This window comes from Salvelinus namaycush, chromosome 32 (genome assembly GCF_016432855.1).
Source record: "Salvelinus namaycush isolate Seneca chromosome 32, SaNama_1.0, whole genome shotgun sequence".
NCBI lineage: Eukaryota > Metazoa > Chordata > Actinopteri > Salmoniformes > Salmonidae > Salvelinus > Salvelinus namaycush.
This window is the reverse complement of record NC_052338.1, coordinates 10,451,202-10,477,544: the sequence shown is the minus strand read 5'-3', so window position 1 is coordinate 10,477,544 and position 26,343 is coordinate 10,451,202. Positions and strand designations below refer to the sequence as shown.

General features: G+C 41.4%; 1 protein-coding gene across 2 annotated transcripts; it reads right to left on the bottom strand.

Annotated features, from left to right (window-relative positions):
• Positions 1-1,181: 1,181 nt before the first annotated feature.
• Positions 1,182-26,041, bottom strand: LOC120026866 (CDC42 small effector protein 1-like). Of its 2 annotated transcripts, none has more exons than XM_038971583.1 (5): positions 25,859-26,041; positions 12,109-12,419; positions 8,042-8,146; positions 5,420-5,491; positions 1,182-5,035 (listed from the first exon to the last, which is right to left on the bottom strand). In XM_038971583.1, the coding sequence occupies exons 2-4, from the start codon at positions 12,289-12,291 to the stop codon at positions 5,423-5,425; spliced, it is 357 nt and encodes a 118-aa protein (XP_038827511.1). In that variant the 5' UTR covers positions 12,292-12,419; positions 25,859-26,041; the 3' UTR covers positions 1,182-5,035; positions 5,420-5,422. The 2 variants fall into 2 exon arrangements, with proteins under 2 accessions (XP_038827511.1, XP_038827512.1); XM_038971584.1 differs by lacking the exon at positions 25,859-26,041 and adding an exon at positions 14,884-14,997.
• Positions 26,042-26,343: the final 302 nt, after the last annotated feature.

Sequence of the window (26,343 nt, the reverse complement as noted above, 5' to 3'; positions counted from 1 at the left end):
TCCTTTTCTATTTTCATTTTTGTCCTAATAGCATAACTTTCTCAAATGTTTATCTACCAAGAGAAAACAATTTGGCTCCCGAGTTTCGCAGCCGTCTAAGGCACTGCATCAGTGCTAGAGGCGTCACTACAGACCCCGGTTCAATTCCAGGCTGTATCACAACCGGCCGTGAGCGGGAGTCCCATAGGGACGTCGTCAGGGTTAGGCCGTCATTGTAAATAAGAATTTGTTCTTAACTGACTTGCCTAGTTAAAAAAAGAGATGTTTGTAAATACCTCATCAAATCTATTGGAAGTACAACTACAGCACTTCTATAGATTATACTGTAACACTTTAAATACTAAGTTTACTAAATTGTATTTGGCCAAAGTCTGCTGTATTTTCCTATAAATAGGAAACTAGTCCATGTGATAGACACGTTTATGAATAAACCCGATTGTCTTGTGTTCAACATCATTCTCTCAATAGAACTCCTTATACATGGGGACTTGTTTTCCAGTACATGAGTGAATGGGTTGTTTTTAGGAGCGCTGTTGGGTACAGAGGGAGGGTGTTTGGCCTCCACCCGCTTCCTCTCCTTCCACACAGAACTTAATAAAGGAGCACAGGGGGGGAGGGAGAAAGAGGGAGGGAAAGGGGGATTTGGCCCAAAGCGCAGAAGGTGAGACTGGCTGTGCGAATTCACTGGACGCACAGGAAATGGAACCTGACAGTGAAAAGGAAGTGAGGTAGCTGTGGGGAAACTCAAACAGGAACAGAGAACAGTGTATGAAGTAGTGTGAGATTGGGACGAGGCTGATGTTTACAGAGTTTTGAGTACGAAAAGAGACAGAGAATTGCCGTTTTTTTAGGGATGTCAGGCTTGACAGATCCCATCTAGGAAAAACAAGTCCAAAGTTTGATTGATTCAGCCTTTAAAAGTGTTTCGAATTTAGAGAGAATTTACTGATGTTGCCACTTTCTTTACTTAGCATGCATCAATATTTGTTTTCAAGCCCTTGATTAGAAAAACATGGAATACTGTTCTTGGTTGTATACGGCGTAGATGGTTAGTTTCAGATAGTATCTCCTTGGCTTGTGTTTTCAATGACCATATGTGGTATTATATCAAAACACACATTTGCAAACACACACTTCTTTCTATATGATAAATGTCTCTGCATGAGTCAAACGAATGTACATACATTTTGCATTATAATTTTATGATAACTTCATCCACCAATACAGCATGTTCCATTACTTGGGCTCTAAAACAGGACCTGCAGGGACCTGCAGTACAGTAAGTGGCGCAGTGGCTCAGTAGTCTGATGACTACCATCAGTCATTGTGTAAGATTCATTACAGAAGTCATTATTTGGAGGCCCGATATAAAACAGCCCCATGTTACATATTAACCAACAGCTCCAACTTCTCATGCTGAAAAACATTGAAAAAGGCGCTGTTATCTTGTTCCAGGCCCGATCCCATCTGCCGGCTGCCCTTAGTGTAATCAAGAAGCACAATGGGCCATAGATTTCCTTCATTCAGGCGATGGGCTTTTGCTGAGCTCTGCCAAGGACAGGCCCGGAGTGTGTGTGTGTGTGTACAGTGGTATGCATGCAGCCAAGGCCTGAGACAGTTCCTATATAAAACATTGGGTATAGGCAACAGAGTCCATTGTGAAAGAGGGAGTGTTGTTGGTTTAAATATCCTCTACAAACCCCTTGAAGTGATGGGCGAGAGAAGCTGAAAAGCACATGAGGACAGGAGAGAGAAATCACTGGGCAAAACAAAAAACACTATTGTAGGGTAGATAGAATTTTCAATTTCTTGGGTGCAAAATAGATTCCAATGTATTGGGCCCATAGTAAAAGGGGTAATGCTGCACAAAGGACCACGTAGTGACGTATATTCGGTCTACATTTAGTCTCAGATGGTTCAGTTGGAAGCTTAGAATGCTCTCAACATTCAAAAACCTTTAACGATGATTTTTAAATCTATTTTGTCCGTCTTTATTGGACAAACTGGAAATAGTAAGTGATACTTTATGGTTCCCAAACGAATTTACTTTCAAGTGAAATATATTTCTAGTCTGTTGTGATAAATTACAAATAGCTAACTATGGCCAGCCAGTAGTTTGTTTATGCAGTCATCCTTGCCGTGTCAAGTTTACGCTAGTCATTGCAAAGACAATAGCTTCAGACTTTTCCCACATGTTGTTTACACCAAACTACTACATCTACCACATCTTCAGTTGTTCCATGGGCACCACCACCACCCTCCCTCCCTAGTGAAGTAGGTAATGCATGTGTTATCCTGGGCTCTGCCCCATGGTTAGACTCTGGGCTGCTCACAGACTAAAAGCATTATTATAGGTTGTTGAGATTACTGTGGTATCAGAAACAGCTGCTTGTAATAAAACACAAGATGGAGGATGAAATGTGCACAGGCTGGGTGAAACCTCTCGTAACAGTAAAAGTGTCTTCCTGCAACTCTGCACAGTGACATTCCCTCAGACTGAAACAGGGGAACTTAAATTTGAGTCTAGTTACTCACAGGAAATGTAATAGAAATTGTTATCAACAGTGATTTCTTTAGAGATTTTTGCTGTCAATCTGAGTCTGAAGACTAATTCAAACTTGAAAATGTTTGATTTCCCTAAACACAGAAAATATCTACAGTTATCCCTAAACTGTTCAACTGGGTATAATTTGTCTGTGCAGGATTCCTTAAGTGACAGACACAAAATTACTTTTTCATATGCTCTTGAGGATGTGCACCTTCAAAAGTAAATGGCTCTTTCAAGTAAACAAAACACCAGAAACACATACATAAAATATTGACTGTATTTTCAGGAGGGAAAAAAGGCCAGAAGCAGAGAAAACACTCAAAGGTTTGCGAAACGCTTACTCTCCTTTCACACATCTGTACACCAACGTCCTCATAGGAGGACTGTGTAACACATGACCAATTAAAAACGGAGCAAAGAGGGAGACCCAGGAAAACACTGCAACATTAACAGAGAGACTGAAAAGGGTGTACATTGCATCCTGGAATCTCTACTGTCTGAGATTAGAAATCTTAAGCATATGAAACAAAACGTAAACAAAGAACTTAAAAATCTGGCTCCAAAGCTGATAAAATTAGGGCAGTCGTAAAACATTAAAAACAAATACTTACACTAATTTCTATGCAAACTCACTCATACTGCAAGCGTTTGAACTGTAGTAGGCATCTAAATAGAATGACAACAGTTGGTCCATTTAGCGGTCATGAGGCAAGACAACTTGTGACCTGTTATTTTTCTATTTATCGTATAACAAAAATCAGCCATCACTTTCTCTCTGCAGTATTATAGGCTCTGCCATTTCCTCTAACCTGAATTGTAGATTGTCATTGAAACAGAAAGCCCATAAGGTCACCTTTCAGAATAGCTAAAAAGCTAATGAGCATGTCTCAGCTTAGAATGACAGGGGCCAATTCTAAGACTAACACTGTGCAACAGGAGACCCAAAGCCAAGTTGCCATGGTTTTTGATCAATTTGAGGTGGTTGACATAACCCTGCTGAACTGACAGTCCAACTGGCTGAGAGTTTTTAGATAACGTCAATTGAGATCGAGATTAGTTACTGCATCTTACGTTCAGCTTGTAAATGCTTAGAAGTGGACTGCTCAACAAGACTACTACCCCCCCCCCCCTAATAAAAAGTAGAATTCGGGATGGGTCAATTCTAAAAGCATTCAGTGTGGAATTGTGCACATCACACACATTTTCTTTAAACACCAAGAGAGCGAGTCTATGGGACACTACAGAAGGTAATGAAAAACATAAATAAATGTTATGTCACATACCGGATAGGTGCAGAGAAATGTGTTGTTTTTACAGGGTCAGCCATAGTAGTACAGCATCCCTGGAACAAATTCGGGTTAAGTGCCTTGCTCAAGGGCATATCGATAGATTTTCCCCCCTTGTCGGCTCGGGTATTCAAACCAGCAACCTTTCGGTTAGTGCCACAACTCCCTAACGGCTAGGCTACCTGCCAGTGCTATCCAGTGTTCAGATTGGCTGGTGTTAAATCATGCATGGTAGTAAAAAAGCACCTAATATATAAAGGCATAACTTTGGCAATAACACTTAAGGTAGAAGTATGTACACGAGGGGTTGTCTGTGAGAAACTTGGCGTGTTTGTAAGAAAGACAGTGACTAATGGTGGAATGTGTGAGATGATGTCTAAGAACTGTTCACGTGAACCATGCAAAGTGCCAAAACATTAGCACTGTAGGCCTACAAGTGACCACTCCCACCCCTGGATGTCTACAGTGCTGCTAGGATTGGATCTCAAACTACTACAGACAAGTAGTGGGTGGAGCCAAGGTAGATGCCACATCCTGCTTGTCAATTGAGAAACTTCACTTCCAAAACCAAAAATATAAAATTTGGCCACTGCACTTTAGCAATACATATGAAAAATGCGTGCTTGTCAGGAAACAGATGGGCTCAATTTCCACCATGCACTACTTATAAGGCATTATAATCTTTAAAGGCACAACACTTTAAAAAGGGCAAACGCACCACTTCCGAGTCAAGAATAAAAAAGACCTGTTTGTTTGCGTTATTGCAAGATCAGTATCACACTTGTGAGACGGTCTTGTTCGAGAAATATGAAATGTTCGGACAATCCCTTGCTTGAGACCGAGACAAAAATGGGAAAATCCGTATCCGCCAGTAGCTGATACCTCCTATGTTTTATCAAAGCAACCTAAAAGCCCACAAATAATCCCGTCCAGTCCCCAGTGCTGAGTGAGAATCCAGGGTACTTTCCCCTCTTCATGGCAGGAGTCATGTCCCATTTGAAACTGGTGATGGGGGCTGAAAAGGATTCTGGGAAATAAAGTCATTGTTTTAGATCTTTGTTTTTTTATTCTGCCATTTGCGGTGGTCATTGTGGGCCTAAGTGCAATATGCAGAGTTGGTCCATGCAGGTTGGCTTGAGGCTGGGTCCGAGGAAGGGGGAAATGAGGAACTCACATCGAGTCTCTGAATTGGTCCATATGTCTGAAACCGCAACAAAACCTCATGTCATTGGACAGCAGCAGTTTATGAATAAAAAGTCTAACCTTGTTGAATAATATCAGATACCAAAAAATAAAAATAAATCTTAAATCCACAGAGTATGTACTTAAGTGTTTAAAAAACGTTTTCCTACAACTTAGGATACGTTCATTATCAACTTTTGGGGAAGTACAAAAGATAGTGAAAGACATCCATTCACATTGCTTGACAAACAATTGCCCCCCATCTAAAATAAACAAAAACACTTTCAGCTGGACTTTCCAAACTTTCCCCAGAATTTCGTCATATTTATTTAACCCCTAAGTATTATCCAGAGTGAGTGTGTGTGCACAAGTGTGTGTACTGGAGTATACAGATTGTACTTACTGGCTATAAGAGGCTGCTTCTGCCATTGGTGCTGGGTCCTTTGGACCTCATCTGTTCCTGGACTGACCCTGACTGCAGAGGGGACAAAAAGTCACAAACATCACTCCCTGGTAGAATTATGTAAACTACAGTGGAGTATCAGCCAGCAAGAATCGGGGATATTGACAATCTGACCTGCTTCCTGGTATTATATGACATGTAGTCAGTCGTGTCACAAAAGTGCTATTAAAGAGTTGGTTGACAGCACCTGCATGATACCGTGACAACACTGGTTGCTAAGTAAGTGCCCTTTGCTCACTCACAACGATGTGATATGTTGATATTTCATATCCCGAATGAGAACACACTGTAGCCCCACAATTCCTAGCGGAAGTAAATAGTTGATGGATAAACTAGAGGTGTGCATGTGTGAATACAAACTAAAACATTAGAACTTAAAACAAACCTGTAGTGGGAACACTGACGGCACACAAGGTGAGGCAGTGTCAAGATTACACAGATGTTTCGTAATGGCGTTATGGAATCATTCTACACAATAAGATATAGGCAGCAGGGGAAAAAAGGTATATACCCAAACGGACTTTAGCCCAGCTTAAACAAAAGGCAGCAGTGTTTGTCTACCACGCCTGTTTGCACTGTTCCAGAGCATTGACTCCAATTAAAAAGGGCCTTCTATCATTATCTGGGTTTTGTCATTGTTTGCAATGGAGCCGCCGGCTTAGTGCAAACACAAAACATATACACGTCTCTCATTCGGCATTAAAAGCTCATTTATGCGTTTAAAGGTCGTCAATGCTAAGCAAACAAGACTTGGTCACTAGTGAGTTGACTTGATTTTCAGCGGGATGTCAGAGTTCCATTTCATCCAGGCACAGGAAGTAGCTCGTTTCGGGTTTGTGTGCTAGACGATTGGGGGAATCATTTACCAGTGTCGCGGGACACAGAGGGGGCCTTTCATTTAGCAGCCAAGGCCTTCCAGCTGTGTCCCCTGTCACTATCCCTTCTCTGTGTGCCCTCTGGAATCTCTCCCAGGGATGGAGGAGGGACTGAGCAATAGAACCTAGGGAACATCATGGCATGAAGTGGTAGGAACACTTCTGCCTCTTGCACAGGCTGAGCCTTGTTCAAAAGTGGGCTGCAGGTGGCTGGCTGGCGATGGGCCAGTTAACTGAGCATGCGCAGACCAGCTGGATGGTGTGTTTACGGACATATTCAATCAATCCTTATTCAACCTCAGGAGGCTGAAGAAATTCAGCTCGTCACCAAAAGCACTCAAACTTCTACAGATGCACAATCGAGAGCATCCTGTCGGGCTGTATCACCGCCTGGTACGGCAACTGCTCCGCCCACAACCGTAAGGCTCTCCAGAGGGTAGTGAGGTCTGCACAACGCATCACTGGGGGCAAACTACCTGCCCTCCAGGACACCTACACCACCCGATGTCACAGGAAGGCCATAAAGATCATCAAGGACAACAACCACCCGAACTACTGCCAGTGGCATGATTGTTGCTTAGGACTACCATGTAAAATGTGTAAACATTGTGCGTCAACATTGCATGTGACACTGGATCAATAACAACAACCACACGAGCCACTGCCTGTTCACCCCGCTATCCTCCAGAAGGCGAGGTCAGTACAGGTGCAGCAAAGCTGGGACAGAGAGACTGAAAAACAGCTTCTATCTCAAGGCCATCAGACTGTTAAACAGCCATCACTAACAGAGTGGCTGCTGCCAACATACTGACTCAACTCCAGCTCACTTTAATAATGGAAATTGATGGAAATTGATCAAAAATGTATCACTAGCCACTTAATATAATGTATATACTGTACTCTATATCATCTACTGCATCTTGCCATCTTTATGTAATACATGTATCACTAGCCACTTTTATGTTTACATACCCTACATTACTCATCTCATATGTATATACTGTACTCGATACCATCTACTGCATCTTGCCTATGCCGTTCTGTACCATCACTCATTCATATATCTTTATGTACATATTCTTTATCCCTTTACACTTGTGTGTATAAGGTAGTAGTTGTGGAATTGTTAGGTTAGATTACTCATTGGTTATTACTGCATTGTCGGAACTAGAAGCACAAGCATTTCGCTACACTCGCGTTAACACCTGCTAACCATGTGTATGTGACAAATACAATTTGATTTGAATGTCTATTAGCCAACGAATGGGGGTGGGACTAGTGTAGCAGTTAATGTATCAAAGCTTCATTAGTGTATTCATTTTGTATTCATTTTTGTCCAAAGAAAACCTCTGGACGATACCAGTTACCTGGATTGTACCATGCTGCAATGATATGTTTTACGCAATATCCTCCATTTGACTCGATGATACAATTTTGCTGCAGACAAGACTTGATCCAAGTGTTGAAATAACAGTTCAGGTGTGGTGCAAATTAAACTAATTTGACATGTAATTTAAGTGTAAAGCAAAGAACAAATAACAGAAGTATTCACTATGGGCAGCCCAACGGCAATTGTTAAGAGATTGATCGGTCATGATCACTGACTGACGCATCGTTCTTCTAAACAATGATTACGAAATGTGTAAAAGGATGATTTTCATTAAAGTAGCCAAAACCTTATACATACCGGCGGCAAACCTTCTGCCATCTCCCCAGAGCCAATGTGTGTGAGGTGCATAAAGTTTGTGGGCTCTCCGATCATGCTGCGGTCAATCTTCCTCCTCCTCTTCTTCTGAAACAAATGCAGGAGGTCAGTGACCAGTGACCTATAGTAATTCAAATATGGCTAGACACCTGCATAGGACAGTGGCTGTGCAACCAAAATGTGATTTTCATTCAGAAGATGCTCTGAAATTACATAAACATGCACTTAACCGAACAATGATCTACAATTTTTCTGTCTCCAAATAAGCAGCTTGTACTATTAGAGACACAGTAGAGGAACGCTTATTTGGTTATATATGTATACCATGAGGTGGTTTTTGATCATGGGATGAAATACTATAGAACAAACAGACGTTTATGCTGGATAGTAAACCATGTCGAAAAAGCCTCAAAAAACTTCCAGAAGTAATCATCTAGTGGGAAAATTAAAAAGCATTTTTTTTTAATTACAAAAAAAAAGTGGCTTATGCATAACAAGAATAATATATTAAATAAATCTTCTTGCGATGCATAAGCCATAAAAAATAAAGGCTTTTTACATTTTCCACTATATTATTAGTTTATCGTCTCCTGATGCAGACTGGCAGATGCCATATCCATTGACCAGCAACCTTTGGCTATTTTAAGTGTTACATAAGCAACTTTGACCGATGTTTACATCAAAAGAAAGAAAAAAAAACATGCTGCTGACCAAAGGTTAAACCCGGTCATACAGTATTCTATGAGCTAGCGATGTAAAACAAGGTAGACCACTGTGTGCGTGGCACGTGGGTGACTTTTCTTCTTGACGTCATCTTGAATTCTGAGGATCTGTTGGCGCATGCATACATAGCCAATGAAATCAGGCATTTTACCCACCCATGCTTGTTGCTACATCGTCATTGCAGAGGAAAATCAGGTAATTCCCACAGACTCATAAAGACAGCCTTATGACCATTTTAGCAAGCATATTTTGCTACCAAATTGAGTCAGTGAACACCCAGAAATGTAAGATGCCAGGAATTGAAATCAATGAACATATGTGATCAAATCTAGGCCGCATAAGGTACATCTTTACACTTTTGACATTCTTTGTTAATCAAGTAGGAACATCGACTTCTGAGTATCAATACGGCAACATTAAAAAGGCATACCCAACCTAAGCAAATACCCAGCTGGTTGGCATCCACTCTGAAGTTGCAGCCATGCAGGCCATGAGTCATACCAAACTCAGAAATAATCCCTGGACTATAAATGTCGCTTAATTGGGAGGAATGCCATCCCGTGGCTGATTGATGGAAGGTCTAGCTAATTGGTCAGCTGTGTGTGCCGCAAAAGAGAAAGTCACTTAGCAACTTATTTTAGGGGATGCCTGCAGTATATGTTGTGTATAGCAACCATTTGGTGTCAGTAACACTTTGGCATAGGCTATGCCTAGAAAAGTGGGTAGCAATTACATGACTTACATATAGGAAGTTAGGCATACCCCAACATCTCATGAGAACATCAGTAAAAAAGGGTCTCAATACAGTCTTCTTCCAAAATTGACACGCCACACAAGCCCCTACGCTTTCGAGACAGTTACATTTAAATCCTTGCCTGTGTTTATTGAAAGCGATGTCTCTGTATTGTCCTCCCCCCACAATAGAACAAACAGGCCCTAAAAATAAAAGAGGAAGGAGAGAGGGAAAATGCCCTCCCATGGGACAGAGGCCCAGACCGCATCCTCTCTCCTGAGCCGCCGGCTTTCATTGTTGGTGAGTGGGAACGGACGGACACAACCCGCCATTACGCAACTCTCCCTGCAAAACCTGGGCCAGGAAAGAGTGAGGGGTCAGGAAGGCTACCGCCCTGAGGAGGTCAAGGGTCAGCGGTCGCTTCTGGAGAGCAAAAGGGAAGTTCTTCCATCAATAGGACCTCTATTCACCCCTATAATGCTTGCTAGGATGCCATCAAATGTTTTGCTTTGAAACAACATCAAGCTACTATAGGTCCAGGCATTATACTTCCCTGGACAGATCAATACAATTGTTAGGGTCTCCACATCAGACAAGAATGTAAGATAGTAAGGACATGCTTATCTATACAGTGCGTCCCCATATGATGCCTACATTACTGATGGCCACAGAACTATGCATGTTCAATAGATACAGTGCATTCGGAAAGTATTCAGACCCCTTGACTTTTTCCACATTTTGTTACATTACAGCCTTATTCTAAAATGGATTCAATTTAAAAAAACAAATCCTCATCAACCTACACACAATTCCCCATAATGACGATGCGAAACAGGTTTTCGAAATGTTGGCAAAAACAAAAAAACAGAAATACCTTATTTACATAAGTATTCAAACCCTTTACTATGAGACTCGAAATTGAGCTCAGGTGCATCCTGTTTTCATTGATCATCCTTGAGATGTTTCTACAACTTGATCAGAGTCCACCTGTTGTACATTCAATTGATTGGACATGATTTGGAAAGGCACACACCTGTCTATATAAGGTCCCACAGTTGACAGTGCATGTCAGAGCAAAAACCAAGCCATGAGGTCAAAGGAATTGTCCGTAGAGCTCCGAGACAGGATTGTGTCGAGGCACAGATCTGGGGAAGGGTACCAAAACATGTCTGCAGCATTGAAGGTCCAAGAATATAGCAGCCTCCATCATTCTTAAATGGAAGAAGTTTGGAACCACCAAGAATCCTCTTAGAGCTGGCCGCCCGGCCAAACTGAGCAATCGGGGGAGAAGGGCCTTGATCAGGGAGGTGACCAAGAACCTAGAGTGGCCAGACAGAAGCTACTCCTCAGTAAAAGGCACATGACAGCCCACTTGGAGTTTGCAAAACGCACCTAAAGGACTCTCAGACCATGAGAAACAAGAATTCCTGGTCTGATGAAACCAAGATTGAACTTTTTGGCCAGAATGCAGAGCGTCACGTCTGGAGGAAACCTGGCACCATCTCTACGGTGAAGCATGGTGGTGGCAGAATCATGATGTGGGGATGTTTGTCAGCGGGGGGACTGGGAGACTAGTCAAGATCAAGGGAAAGAGGGTTCCTTGATGAAGAGCGCTCTGGACCTCAGACTGGGGCGAAGGTTCACCTTTCAACAGGACAACAACCCTAAGCATACAGCCAAGACAACGCAGGAGTGGCTTCGGGACAAGTCTCTGATTGTCCTTGAGTGGCCCAGCCAGAGCCCGGACTTGAACATCTCCGGAGAGACCTGAAAATAGCTGTGGTGAAATACAGGTGAAAGGGAGAGAAACTCCGCAAATACAGGTGTTCGAGAAAACTCGAGGCTGTAGTCGCTGCCAAAGTTGCTTCAACAAAGTACTGAGTAAAGAATCTGAATACTTAAATGTAAACTTAATATTTTTTTAATATACATTTGCTTTTTCATTATTGGGTATTGTGTGTAGATTGAGGGGGGAACTATTTAATCCATTTTAGAATAAGGCTATAACGTAAGAAAATGTGGAAAAAGTCAAGGGGTCTATAAAGCTATAAAACGCTATAAAACGTCGCCCGTTTAAAGACATCAGCCGGTAAGTGATTGCAGATGGAGTCTGAAACACCATAAATACATCAGCCTTTGCCAACAGATTTATTGGACTTTGATGCATTTAAAAAAAGGGTCCCCCATAACATCTTGGCGTAAAATCTAATGGGTAAAGAGGTCTTTCGGGCAGTGGTTCACTTTAGGCTGTTCTAAGCATGCATTTAGGACTCCAAAAATATTTGTTTTCAAGTTCTAGTGTGGTCAGAGTAAGCTTGCTTGGCTGCCTGGGATGCCCAAACCTTGCCTTTGGGTACTATACTTGCAAGACTTGCCAGGGACCTCCACAACCTCTGAAACATATTGTGGCATGAGAGGGTTGAATAGAAGTGGTCAGAGTCTAATATAGAGCATGCTTGTGGAGTATAGTCCATAGTCTATTACTAGTCTCTAGTCTAATACAACTATTAGATGGGGAATTTTGTGAAACCTGACAGAGAACATTTTATATAACTCTACATGAGTAAATAAGAGGCAGCTGGCCCAGACTCACCGGTGGGGGTTTGGCCACCACGCAGCAGCCCATCTTGTGCCAGAACTCGCTCATTCCTGGGCTCTGTCGGTTCTGTCGGTTCAGCGCCCTGCTCTCTGTCGCCGCCTTGCAGGCTGGTGAAGACAGGTAGCCCCTGTGACCCTCAATCTTGGGATAGTCCTGGTGCATCCAGATCCCTTGCATCAGATAGCCAAAGTTGGTCAATCCCCAAACCCAGCACCTGCAAATATCAGGTCCTGATTCTCTCAAGCCTCCCGGTGTCTTAATCCTTCTCCGGGTATCCAGTCAGATTAAAGTCCGTAGGGTTTAATCTGTTGAGACAGGAGTTAATTAAAATAATAGCCAATGTAATGTGAATATAGTCCTACTAGTTCATTTTGATGCAACATACCACTGAAAACCTACTAAGGTAGCACCGTACCGGTATACATTTTACTTGATTCTGCCCAAACCAGCGTCTTGTCTTGAACAGTGTTTTGCTTGCACCATTTTAAAATAATGCAATTCTTTGTGAGTAAGTCTTCTTCCTATTCAATGGGATGAATTGTGCTGATGGCAAAGATTCAAGTGTGTAGTCTGACCACAGAACACAGGGGGGGGCAACTTCTGTTCCAGGTTCTAACCGAAGGGAACACAAACAGGCATAACATGTCTAACATATAGCTTCACAAACAAGTGACAAGCACATTAGACATGGGAAAGACATTCCAAGGGTGGAAGACATCTGCAAACAGTAAGGACCAATTGCCCTTGTAAGAACCTAAGCATCCTCCATTCGCCTCTAGGTTGTTCCTGTCTCGTCCCATGAAAAAGCCAAAACAACACACCGGAGGGCCATCTCTGAAGCCATTTATATACCCTCTGCAGTGTGAAAGAAAGTTCTGCCAAGACCATTACACTTCAAAGTTGGTTATACTACTTAGTGTCGTCGTTTATTGCTGTGTTTAAGATTGTCACTGATGATCCGTTAAGCCAAATTAGAGCGGCAGCTTTTTTTGAGAGTAGTGGTGACTTGGTTACCGCCTGCTCTGACGATTCTGCTTCTACAGGTTGTTTTCCACCACTGGGTTTGGACTTGAGTTTCCTTTGGGCCCGCTGCCGATCGTTTGATTACACTTTTCATAATGACATGGCTCTCTTCCAGCTCTGTTTTATCATGCCCAGAGGCTGTGTGAGACAGGGAGGAAACTGTTAAGGAATGTGTGTGGTGGAGTCTCTCGCTCTCACACACACACACACACACACACACGCTCAAGCCTATACTCTCTCAAACCCGATACAAAAATACTGTAGAAATAACCCCCTTCAGACATTAAAATTAGCACATTGTTCTGGAAAACATTTGGGTGGGGCAGAGTAAGATTAAAACTAAAGCACCACACAGTGAGGGTTGCTTGATAGCACAAGCACATAGCTGGCATATGGGCACCGCCGTGGTTTTAACAGGTAAGCTACTAGCCTGACACCACTGGCCGCTCACTGTATAGTTCACTTACTAAAAAGTCTATTTGGTTAACAGTCATCAGGGCAGTCAGAAAGCTAGTATCCTGGTGTACAGTAAAAGCATCGGGGTTATAGAAGATGTGGAGAGGTTCTCAACCCCCATGGCCCCTTGGGATGAGGTGGAAGTCTGCACACACACTTATGATAATATAAGGGGCGTGAATGGATGGCAAGGCAGGCAGTGCCAAAAACACTGGCCCATCATTATATCACCAAGGCCCTTCAGGCAGGCACCAGTCAAACAGGACACAGGCGTCTGTAGAGTAGACATTAGTTGAGCCATCCTTGCTCTGTGGGGTTCTGACAGGCAAAGTCTGGGTCGAACTTCTCTCTGCGTTGACCGCTTACCGTTTTCCCCCGGGGCAGGTGCACTTAAAGTGATTATAGTGAGGACACACACACACACACACACACACACACACACACACACACACACACACACACACACACACACACACACACACACACACACACACATTGTGAGAATACCGTACTCGGAAGGAGGGCTTGAACTGTGAACTGTCTGTAGGACAGAACTGGGGCTCAGAATATCTCCTGTGGCACACTATTTAAAGGAGAGTAACCTCATGACCAAGCTTCCCATGATTCACAGCACAGAAGAGGGGGTGACAAACTCAGTGCAGTTGAAATACTTGTCCCGTGAGGTAAGGATTAACGGAAACTCCCGCTTTGGGCTCATCTGGTCTCTGACGGCATGCTCATCATCTTATATAAATAAACCGGCTCTCCAGAGATCTGGGGCCATCTCGTTCTAATTTGAGGTTTCCCCCGAAGAGCAGCGAGGAGCAGCCTAACCTCTTCAGAAGAGTGCCAGTCCAGTTCTGTTGAATTACAGTACTGTACTACTGGAGACTCATCTGTTAAAGTGCTGGAGAGACCTTGATAAGATGGTGCCAAATTGTACATGTCTTCTAAGTCCACAGCCGTTTATTTGTTCAACTACCACTGGCAACCATGTGGGAACTGGGAAGAATCCTTCTGGGTCCCCAGAAGGGATTATTTCCCTCTACCCAACTTCTTGTCGTCTTATCATTAAAAATGGCCAAGGTGGTTTTTCAGGCCATACAAAATGTACAAATGGTTGACAGTTTAAAATAGTTCTTAACCCTGCCAGGATCCCTTGAGACAATGCTTCTTTGTGCCAAAACCATCCAGCGGCCGACCTTCTACAAACGCAAGTATGTCTTTGTATTGACAGAGTGAGAACTCACAAAGTACAGTGAAAACTGAGGTTGTCTGAGAGTGTATTACCTTAGTGGATTTCAAAGTCAACTCTGTACAAAACACACGATGGAATCCTCCTGCCCTTACTCACTGGACTCCGTGTCAGTCTACATTAACATGATCCTCAGTGCAGCCGAGGCTTCCCTGTTATCTGTGCTGAACAGGCAGAAAAGCCAAAATAAGAAGGATGACAAAAGAAGCACTGTGAGACTTAACCTTATTAAATGACACTAAGCGTGACATGACAAACACCACAATATAGCTACAGTAGCATGTGATGCATCATGAATCCCATTTTCAAAGTTCTCACCTAACCCAGTTTCTCTCGTGAAAGGGGAAATTGATTCAATTATTGCCTTCAAGAAAATACGTTTTCAGACAAGTCAACAACTTGACCTTTCTAAGGCAGTTAGCATAACCGCTATTCTCAGTATGGGTTTGTTCATTTCATTTCCCCATGGGTAGGCTGACAGTGATGCTACTTCCTGCTAACACTGACGTGGCTAAAAATTCCTCAGACCTGCCAACATACTCCTCCTGTAAGATATATGTGGCTAAACACATTTCATTACAGCCCCCTCTTCCAAATAGTCAGAATGAACAGCAGATGTATATAAAAACATCAACGGCTACCCTCAGTCTGTATTCAAAAGAGATCCTGTTATAACTTGCTGGGATTTAGTTAATTGAGAAACGATACAACAGACAAGAGATACTGATGAAAAAGATGTTGAACCCTGACTAAAGACCAGCTCACAACACACACCAAGGCTAGTAGAGAGTAACCTAACAATGCGATAACCAAGTAATAGATCCAGCTCTAATAGCGCTACATGTGAGCTGGCAAAGGTACTGTAGGGTTTCATACACTGGTAGTGACCCTCGAACCTCAACTCGTTCAACGATATCTAAAGCCTTGTTCAAACTGCAGGCCTTAATGCTCAAATCGGTTTTGGAATACTTACTGTCCAAACAGTTAAATAAAAACAGCAAGTTACAAGTGACCAAATCGGATGTGTGTTCAAACAGCAGTCATTTGCTGACTTGGCTATGCTAGTTGTCATATACTGAACAAAAATATAAAAAAAGGCAACATGCAACAATTTCCATGATTTTACTGAGTTACAGTTCATATGAGGAAATCAGTCAATTGAAATAGATTCATTAGGCCCTAATCTATGAATGTCACATGACTGGGCAGAGGCACAGCCATGGGTGGGCCTGAGAGAGCATAGGGCGGCACTTGGGAGGCAGGCCCAGCCAATCAGAATTTGTTTTTACCCACAAAAGGACTTTATTACAGACTGAAATTTAGGAGTATTTCTTCAGCTGTCCAGGTGGCTGGTCTCAGACGATCCCGCAGGTGAAGAAGCCGGATGTGGAGGTCCTGGGCTGGCGTGGTTACATATGGTCTGCTGTTGTGAGGGCAGATGGGCATACTGCCAAATTCTCGAAAATGACATTGAGGCAGTTTATGGTAGAGATTAACATTACATTCTCTGGTAACAGCTCTGGTGGACATTCCTGCAGTCAGCATGCCAATTGCACCTTCCCTCAAGACATCTGTGGCATTGTGTTGTGACAAAACTGCACATTTTAGAGTGTCGTTTTAATGTCCCCAGCACAAAGTGCACCTGTGTAATGATCATGCCGTTTAATCAATCAGTTACTTGATATGCCACACATGTCAGGTGGATGGATTATCTTGGAAAATGAGAAATGCTCACTAACAGGGATGTAAACAAATTTGTGCACAACTTAAGAGAAATAATTGCTGGTATCTTTTCTTTCAGCTCATGAAACATGGGACCAACACTTTACATGTTGCGTTTATATGTGTTCAGTGTAGTAACAACAGGTGTGTGCGCAGTGGTGTAGGCTGATTGGTGGTGGTACGTGCTTCCTATCATTCAGAAGTTATGTAGCAAGCTAAGGTGACACCAATGCCTGTCATGGACGGTTACCAGTTGCTTTGAATGTTCAAAATCATTGTGTAAGAACAACTTTAAAACCTCAAAAAGGATAAGATCTAACTTTCAAAACTAGTCCTTTTTGGCTAACCACAGCAGACAACTAGCTAGCTGTTTAGCTTTGTAGTACATGCACTAATTTGTTTGTAATTTGTTTGCCAATGTGAACCAGGCTTATTAGCAACAACAACATTGGGACTAAAATGCTCAGTATTACACCCTTGTTAGCAGGTTCTCTGTTTTAAAGTGGCAATCTGCAGTTGAAACAAAGCGTACTACCTGCCACTTTTTCAGTAAAAAGCTGGAGGATGGGGCTGGAGTAATGTAAACACTCAAATTTCATAGACAGAGCATCCATGATATCCACAGGTAAAAATCTGTCGTTCTGCCCATGAGCAAGGCAGGTAACCCACTGTTCCCCGGGTGCCGAAGACGTGGATATAGATTATGGCAGCCCAGTGAAGAGGCGACTCTTGGATGCTGGCCTTCTAGGCAGAGTTGCAAAGAAAAAGCCATATCTCAGACTGGCCAATATAAAGAAAAGATGAAGATGGGCAAAACAACACAGACACTGGACAGAGGAACTAGAAGGACAGCATCCCGGAGTCGCCTCTTCACCGTTGAGACTGGTGGTTTGCGGGTACTATTTAACAAAGCTGCCAGTTGAGGACTTGTGAGGCCTCTGTTTCTCAAACTAGATACTAATTTACTTGTCCTCTTGCTCAGTTGTGCACCGGGGCCTACCACTCTTTCTATTCTGGTTAGAGACAGTTTGCGCTGCTCTGTGAAGGGAGTAGTACACAGCATTGTACGAGGTCTTCAGTTTCTCACATGGAATAGCCATCATTTCTCAGAACAAGAATAGACTGACGAGTTTCAGAAGAAAGTTTTGTTTCTGGCCATTTTGAGCCTGTAATTGAACCCCCAAATGCTGATGCTCCAGATACTCAACTAGTCTAAAGGCCAGTTTTATTGCTTCTTTAATCATCACAGCAGTTTTCAGCTGTGCTAACAATTGCAAAAGGGTTTTCTAATGATCAATTAGCCTTTTAAAATGATAAACTTGGATTAGCTAACCCAATGTGCTATTGTAACACAAGAGTGACGGTTGCTGCAAATGGGCCTCTGTACGCCTATGTAGATATTCCATAAAAAATCTGCCGTTTCCAGCTACAATAATCATTCACAACATTAACAGTGTCTACACTGTATTTCTGATCAATTTGATGTTATTTTAAAAATGGACAAAAGTGCTTTTCTTTTAAAAAAAAGGACATTTCTAAGTGACCCCAAACTTTTGAACGGTAGTGTATGTAGCAACTCCAGATTTCCCCTTTAATGGTCACAAACAGATGACATGCTCAATAGCTACACCCCTATAAAATAAACGTTTGCAAATGAAATAGTCCTGCCAGCTACGTACCTACCAACTGGGTCAAATCTTGGATGTGAGTCAGTGGCTCACTGTCAAGAGAAGTGGAAAAGGAGGGGAGTGGTCTTTGACGGAGGAATTACAGTGAGGCCTTTTCATGGGGTCTGGTTAACTTTTCAACTGGTTAACGGAACCTTTAAAAATTGTCCGACGTCAGTTTTCAAGCAACGGCTTAAGAACAACATGGCTCTTTCATGGAATCCAGTGCACTGCCATCCAGAAATAGGTCTCCAAAGTAAGACACTCCCCTCATGAAAGGTTAAGTATGGTCAATGTACACATGAAAGTTTCACTTACAGTATAATTAAAAACAAAAAATTAAGAAGTAGGTATTGGTCTGAAGCCAAAAAAGGTAAGTCACATGAGCACTACATTGTCTATTTCACCCATGCTCTACCAAGGTTGTCCAGCAAACAGCTTTTACTTACGACAGTAGATATGCTGGTCTATTGTACTTCAAACAATGTGTAGGTAGGTTGCTTAGGATTCAAACCTTCTCAAACAGCCTACTTCATACTCTTAAGAGGTGCTCCCACAATAATGTGATTTGTACTGCATACAAGATAAAGTATTGGATTCTTCCTCTACTTTTAAGTTTTATTTATTTGATTATATGAAAGCAAGCTTTGCTTCTATACTTACAAGACCATCTGGCTTGATTGAGTGAGACGTTTTGTCTTGTAGTAATGCATGTGCTACGTGCCTGTTATTTTCCATTTAAACAGTAATTTATTTAACCTGTTTGGGATAGGGGGCAGTATTTTCACGTTCGGATGAAAAGCATGCCCAGAGTAAACTGCCTGCTACTCAGGTCCAGAAGCTAGTATATGCATATTATTAGTAGATTTGGACAGAAAACACTGAAGTTTCTAAAACTGTTTGAATGATGTCTGTGAGTATAACAGAACTCATATGGCAGGCGAAAACCTGAGAAAAATCCAACCAGGAAGTGGGAAATCTGAGGATTGTAGGTTTTCAAGTCTTTGCCTATCCAGTATACAGTGTAAATGGGGTTATATTGCACTTCCTAAAACTTCCACTAGATGTCAACAGTCTTTAGAACCTTGTTTCAGGCTTCTACTATGAAGGGGGAGCGAATAAGAGCTGTTTGACTAAGGGGTCTGGCAGAATGCCATGAGCTAAGTCACACGTGCGGCCGTGAGAGCGAGCTGCGTTCCTTTTCATTTCTAAAGACAAAGAAATTGTCCGGTTGAGACATTATTGAAGATTTATGATAAAAACATCCTAAAGATTGATTCTATACATCGTTTGACATGTTTCTACGAACTGTAATAGAACTTTTGACTTTGTCTGGACTTACCCGCGCCTTGTGAATTTCGATTGGTGAACTAAACTCGCTAACAAAAAGGAGGTATTTGGACATAAAGATTAACTTTATTGAACAAAACAAACATTTATTGTGGAACTGGGATTCCTGGGAGTGCATTCTGATGACGATCATCAAAGGTAAGTGAATATTTATAACGCTATTTCTGACTTTTACTGACTCCACAACATGGTATGGCTTGTTTTTGTCGCTTAGCGCTGTCCTCAGATTATTGCATGGTGTGCTTTTTCCGTAAAGCTTTTTTGAAATCTGACACAGCGGTTGCATTAAGGAGAAGTATATCTTTAATTCTATGCATAACACTTGTATCTTTTTTCAAAGTTTATGATGAGTATTTCTGTAAATTGATGTGGCTCTGCAAATTCGCCGGATGTTTGAGGCACAACATTACTGAACATAACGCGCCAATGTAAACTGAGATTTTTGGATATAAATACTAACTTTATCTAACAAAACATACATGTATTGTGTAACATGAAGTCCTAAGAGTGCCATCTGATGACGATCAAAAGGTTAGTGATTAATTTTATCTCCATTTCTGCTTTTTGTGACTCCTCTCTTTGGCTGGAAAATGGCTGTATGTTTTTTTGTGACTAGGCACTGACCTAACAATCATATGGTGTGCTTTCGCTGTAAAGCCTTTTTGAAATAGGACACAATGGCTAGATTAACAAGAAGTTTCGCTGTAATTTGGTGTATTGCACTTGTGAATGTATGAAAGTTAAATATTTCAAAAAAATATTTTTCAATTTCGCGCTCTGCCATTTCAGCGGATGCTGTCGAGGGGTTCCACTTTAAGCAATACATGTCACTGAGAAAAATATTTCATAATCCCATACATTTACGGTCAAAAGGTGTGCAACATAACAAGTGGTGGTGTGTTGGACATAGAGGCGAATAGAACTATGAGTGACTATCTGCATTCCTGATTTCTGTAACCATTAGCTTATCGGTGTAATATTGACTTAGGCTCAAAACCACTTGTTTTACAAACATGGTCCTGTTTTATCAATTGCTGATCAATGGACAGTTCATTGCCTCTGTCAAACAAATATGCATCTTAAAGTTGTTTGTATGTGTACTTATTTTTGCAGTAAAGATGGTGACACTACAATAAAACACATTTAGGACTACAATATGTATTTGTAGATCTATGCCTACTGCCTAATGATAGATATACATTATTTTAATCAGGACACTAAAGTAAATTATCCTGCTGAAGAGTATTAATTCGGCTGTTTGAATCCTAAGAAACCTGCCTACAAATTGTTTGTAGTACAACAGACCAACATAGTTACTGTAGTAGGTTGTGGAAAACATTGGAGATCAAGAAAAAGAGGGAGCAAGCGCTGCGTGTATATTATTTGTTATCTAAACAGCACCTGTTTGGCACAATATCATTTTTCTGATCGTTTGGAACAATGTAAACAAAATAAATTATAAGCGCACCAGAAAGTGTATTTAAAAAGTTTTTTTGGGGGGAAAGCCTTTACTACAGCAAAGACTAAAAACAGTTACATGCATTCGTGAACGCAATTGCCGACATGGAACCGTTTATATATTGTTTACGATAATTATTCAAGGGTCTGTTATTTTATTTTAAAACTAAAATGCTTGATTGCATATCTAAACACGAATAATTCGTATGCTGTATGATGACATGAACGAAAGAATGATGGATTGCTACAGTAAGCCTATATAAAAGTATTGAAATATAGGCCTAAGTAAGTTACGGTATTAAGACTACAAAAGATGGCTCTTAGGCCTACATCTCGATGGTAGTTTTACACGGCTGCTATACTAAACCTACTAATGATAATGACATTACTTATTATAATGACCATAATAATAACAATACAAAAGAGATGAAGAAAAAGGAGGGTTATTATAATAAATATAATTATTTTGACAATTTGGAACAGTGTAAACACTAAATTAATTATAAGTAATACCAGAGGCTGTTCTAACTAGAGAAATAAAAGTGTAAAGTCTATTACAGCAGAGCAAATATCAAAAACAGACGAATTTGTGAAATTGTTTATCTGACATTAATTGAACACTCAAAAAGGCAACACAAGCTGGAGCTGTCTTATTTCTGTAGAGATAGATGGATAGATAGCCAGGCACATTTAACAGTTAGAATGTTGATTATAGACCTAATTAAGCTGGGGTTTCCTCTTGCTCGCTTTTCTTAAACAATTAAGGCAACGGCTGTTTTCTCCTCTAACTGCCTCCACTGCTGCCTCCACCACATTGTTCTCAACATCAATATGCTAAGTAACTTCGCTATTATGCACATAGCAACATGGTCTAGGAAAAGGTGCCAATTAAACAGCGCACTGATGTTTCATAACTGCGGACAGCGACCGCTATCCAACTTGGGAGAAAGCGCATTTGTTATAAAATTATATTTTTTATTAGTGTTGCACCATTGTGTGTAATATAACCATATACAATTTCAGTAGCACGTCTTAGAGTGATGGACTGTGCCATCCCCACAGCCTCCACAATGGATTAGTACACTCAAACAGGCGCGAATCAGACCGATGTCTTATATATCTACATTTCATGGTGTACATTTAAAAAATTGCTACTGCTCAACTGGCTTAGATATGATGGTAGGGAGATTTGAATTTAACATTGAGCTTCAAATCAATTATAATACAGAAAAATGCTAAAATGTTCTCTCTTCACCCCCACTACTTATGTCGCTAATGTGACAGTGTACATTAGGGTGTCCTTCTAAAGAAAGGCGCAACTTCAAACTTTAAGCGTTCCTATCTGCAACAAGGACAAAGTAAAATTTACAGGAAAGAATGCAGTTAATGTCCCAGTGGGATCCTCGACCTCCATGACTCAATACAGCTAGTTTGACATTTCCTGCCATCTTTGTTGAAATGATCAACCCAGTGTGTGACAGGTCATAGGTTACACCACAGAGTTCCACACTAGCAGGGCTAAAGTACACTCCCCATGTGCCAGGCTCAGCTGTGCATGTTGGCTGTTCGGATCACCTCAGACATGAACTGAAAACCCTAACAAACCAAAGACAGACAGAATTCTCATGGCCTTGCATAAAGTTTATATACTCTTTATACTTTACTGCTACCATATGTTACACATATTTATAGTTTCCTATTATACCAAAGACCGGCAGTAGAGACAACCTCCAAATCCAGTTGTTGGAATTTGAGGTGATGTAAAGTGAGGTAAACTAGAGATGTGAGAAATAGTAAACAAAACGGGATTATGCATGGGTTGATTAAGAGATTTTTACGATCATCCACAGTCTAGCAATCCTCGCTATATGAGCCACGTTACAATTCCCACCAAGTGGATTAACCCTATTGGCGCGATGCGCAGGGTGTTTGTCTTTCACGGCAGCGACCCCGGTTCGCTTTCCTGCCGTTCGCTACAATATTAGCAAGCTGAAGAACTCAACATTGAGATTGGAGCAGAGTACTGAAGGGGAGCCAAATCCAGCACTGACCAACGGTCTTTCCCATAATGGAGAAGCAAGTCTGAAGGAGTATGAGACCATTTCCAGTCTCATCCCAAAACTATGCCCTCCTGAAAATAGACCACAATGACTTACTTTACCCCATGCATTCAACTGACTGAGCCACTGTCGCCAGCCTGACTTCCTTAAGTCTTAGACCGCTAATTTGGGACTGCCCAAAAATGTTTTGTCTAGTCATGCACAGGCTATGCAATTTGTCAAGCACTCTTCTTTTCAAAGAATGAATACTCAGTGTCTAGTTTAAAACATTAATGTAAGTGAACAATACACAAACAGAACATTGAATGAAAGCTGAGAGTGGGCTTGAATTACTCTAGCCCTTGATCATTACTCTGTTCCTTTACACATAAGAGTCATTGGACGAAGGAGTCTTCTGTATGGGGGAGTTTTGTTAAGAGCCCTGACACTCGGTCTGAACATTAACACGCATCGTTTGTGGTACGGTTTTGGAAGCATAAAAGGATCTTTCATATCATCGACAAATAATAAAATACACTACTGGTCAAAAGTTTTAGAACACCTACTCCATCAAGGGTTTTTCTTTATTTTCTACATTGTAGAATAATAGTGAAGACATCAAAACTATTAAATAACATATGGAGTCATGTAGTAAGCAATTTTTTAAATCAAAATATATTTTATATTTGAGATTCTTCAAATAGCCACCATTTGCCTTGATGACAGCTTTGCAGACTCTTCGCATTCTCTCAACCAGCTTCACCTGGAATGCTTTTCCAACAGTCTTGAAGGAGTTCCAACATATGCTAAGCACTTGTTGGCTGCTTTTCCTTCACTCCATGGTCCAACTCATTCCAAACCATCTTAATTTGTTTGAGGTTGCGGGATTGTGGAGGCCAGGTCATTGATGCAGCACTCCATCGCTCTCCTTCTTGGTCAAATAGCCCATACACAGCCTGGGGGTGTGTTTTGGGTCATTGTCTTGTTGAAAAACAAATGATAGTCCCACTAAGCGCAAACCAGATGGGATGGCGTAGCGCTGCAGAATGCTGTGGTAGCCATGTTGGTTAAGTGTGCCTTGAATTCAAAATAAATCAGATAGTGTCACCAGTAAAGCACCCCCACACCATAACACCTCTTCGCCATACTTTAGGGTGGAAAATACATATTCAGAGATCATCTGTTCACCCACACCACATCTCACAAAGACACGGAGGTCAGAACCAAAAGTCTCCAATTTGGACTCCAGACCAAAGGACAAATTTCCACCGGTCTAATGTCCATTGCTCATGTTTCTTGGCCTAAGCAAGTCTCTTCTTCTTATTGGTGTCCTTTAGTAGTGGTTTCTTTGCAGCAATTTGACCATGAAGGCCTGATTCACGCAGTCTCCTATGAACAGTTGATGTTGAGAAGTGTCTGTTACTTGAACTCTGTCAAGCATTTATTTGGCCTGCAATTTCTGAGGCTGGTAACTCTAATGAACTTATCCTCTGCAGCGGAGGTAACTCTGGGTCTTCCGGTCCTGTGGCGGTCCTCATGAGAGCCAGTTTTATCATAGCGCTTGATGGTTTTTACGACTGCATTTGAAGAAACTTACAAAGTTCTTGAAATTTTCCAGACTGACTGACCTTCATGTCTTAAAGTAGTGATGGACTGTCATTTCTCTTTGCTTATTTCAGCTGTTCTTGCCATAATATGGACTTGGTCTTTTACCAAATAGAGGGCTATCATCTGTATACCAACCCTACCTTGTCACAACACAACTGATTGGCTCTAATACATTAAGGAAAGAAATTCCACAAATTAACTTATGCCGCCACACCTGTTCATTGAAATACATACCAGGTGACTACCTCATGAAGCTGGTTGAGAGAATGCTAAGAGTGTGCAAAGCTGTCATCAAGGCAAAGGGTGGCTATTTGAAGAATCTCTACAATGTAGAAAATAGTAAAAATAAAATAAAAACCCTTGAATGAGTAGGTGTTCTAACTTTTGACCGGTAGTGTCTACATTTTTGGGGGTTAGTGTTCCCACACAGCTAAATCTCCATGTTACCGTGCGTTTTAAAGAAGACCACCTATGCTAATTAGCTATCTAGCATGCTCCTAACACCTGTGTGCGTAATGGAAGAAGGCAGCCAGAAACGTGTTGTCACTGAATAATACTGTCAGTTGCAACTGTGATAAAGGCAGTTTAAACAGGGTACAGAAAGTGTATATTTTGAATTTGTTAAATTATTTTGAAGTGATATAAAAAGTAAAGGCTTTATGTTTCTAGAACCGTATCACAATTGAGAATCGAATCACGTTTAGAGATTGAGTATTTGGCTGTTTTGCCTACCAGACCCAGTCTGCCTCTGAAAATAACATTATGTCCTTTGACCTTATCGAGAAACGGTAGGCTCTTTAAGTGTACATCTTGGGTTAGGCGACTAAACTCCACGGTGGAGGAAGTTTCTGATGAACTTTACTAATACTTCCTTCCCCATGGAAAGCATCATTTAATCTTCAAATAGTAACGACTTGAGTTTGATAGAATCAGGTATTTTAAAACAATGAATCAATCAATGTTGAAAATGTCAAAGTACAGGCAGATCTAGATTCTAGGCAACATTAACAAAATTATCTCTGGGTTTGGCCAACTACAACCCTAATCAGTTAGAGAAACAATGTAACAATGACCACGTACCCACTTTCATTGTCAGAATTAGTTAGTAGGCTAGCCAACATGAAGAGGAAACTCTAAATAGCGGCATACGTTTGGAGCTATCTTACCTCCGTTCTTAAATGTGCCCAAACAATTTGGATAGCCAGCAGCAAAAGTATCCGTTTGATGCCTTTTCAAACACCAACGTATAGCACCGACCGCACGTATGCTGTTTCTCTCCGTTTTTGAGGTGTGGTTCCAAGTTGTTCAATCAGGAAATTCAGATGTTTTAAAATACTTGTTCAAAAGCTTATTTTTGCCGGTAAAGTCAAACAGCACCCCTTATGGACATAAACGCACTTTGCGTTTTGAAATTAGATGAATTACTTCGTGTCATCATAAGGTCAACACTGCAACCTACAGGGCAAGTGCATGTATAGGCCTATTCTTACTATTCAATCCATTCCCATTTTCAATAAACCTACGCCGTATGTATTGGACTGAACATGGACCCAAGATGTGCCTATTTATGCTTTTCATAATATCAGATGATGACATAGCCCAACGTTTATCAGTAAATTGTCCAACTTTATTAGCCTATCATTATATTACA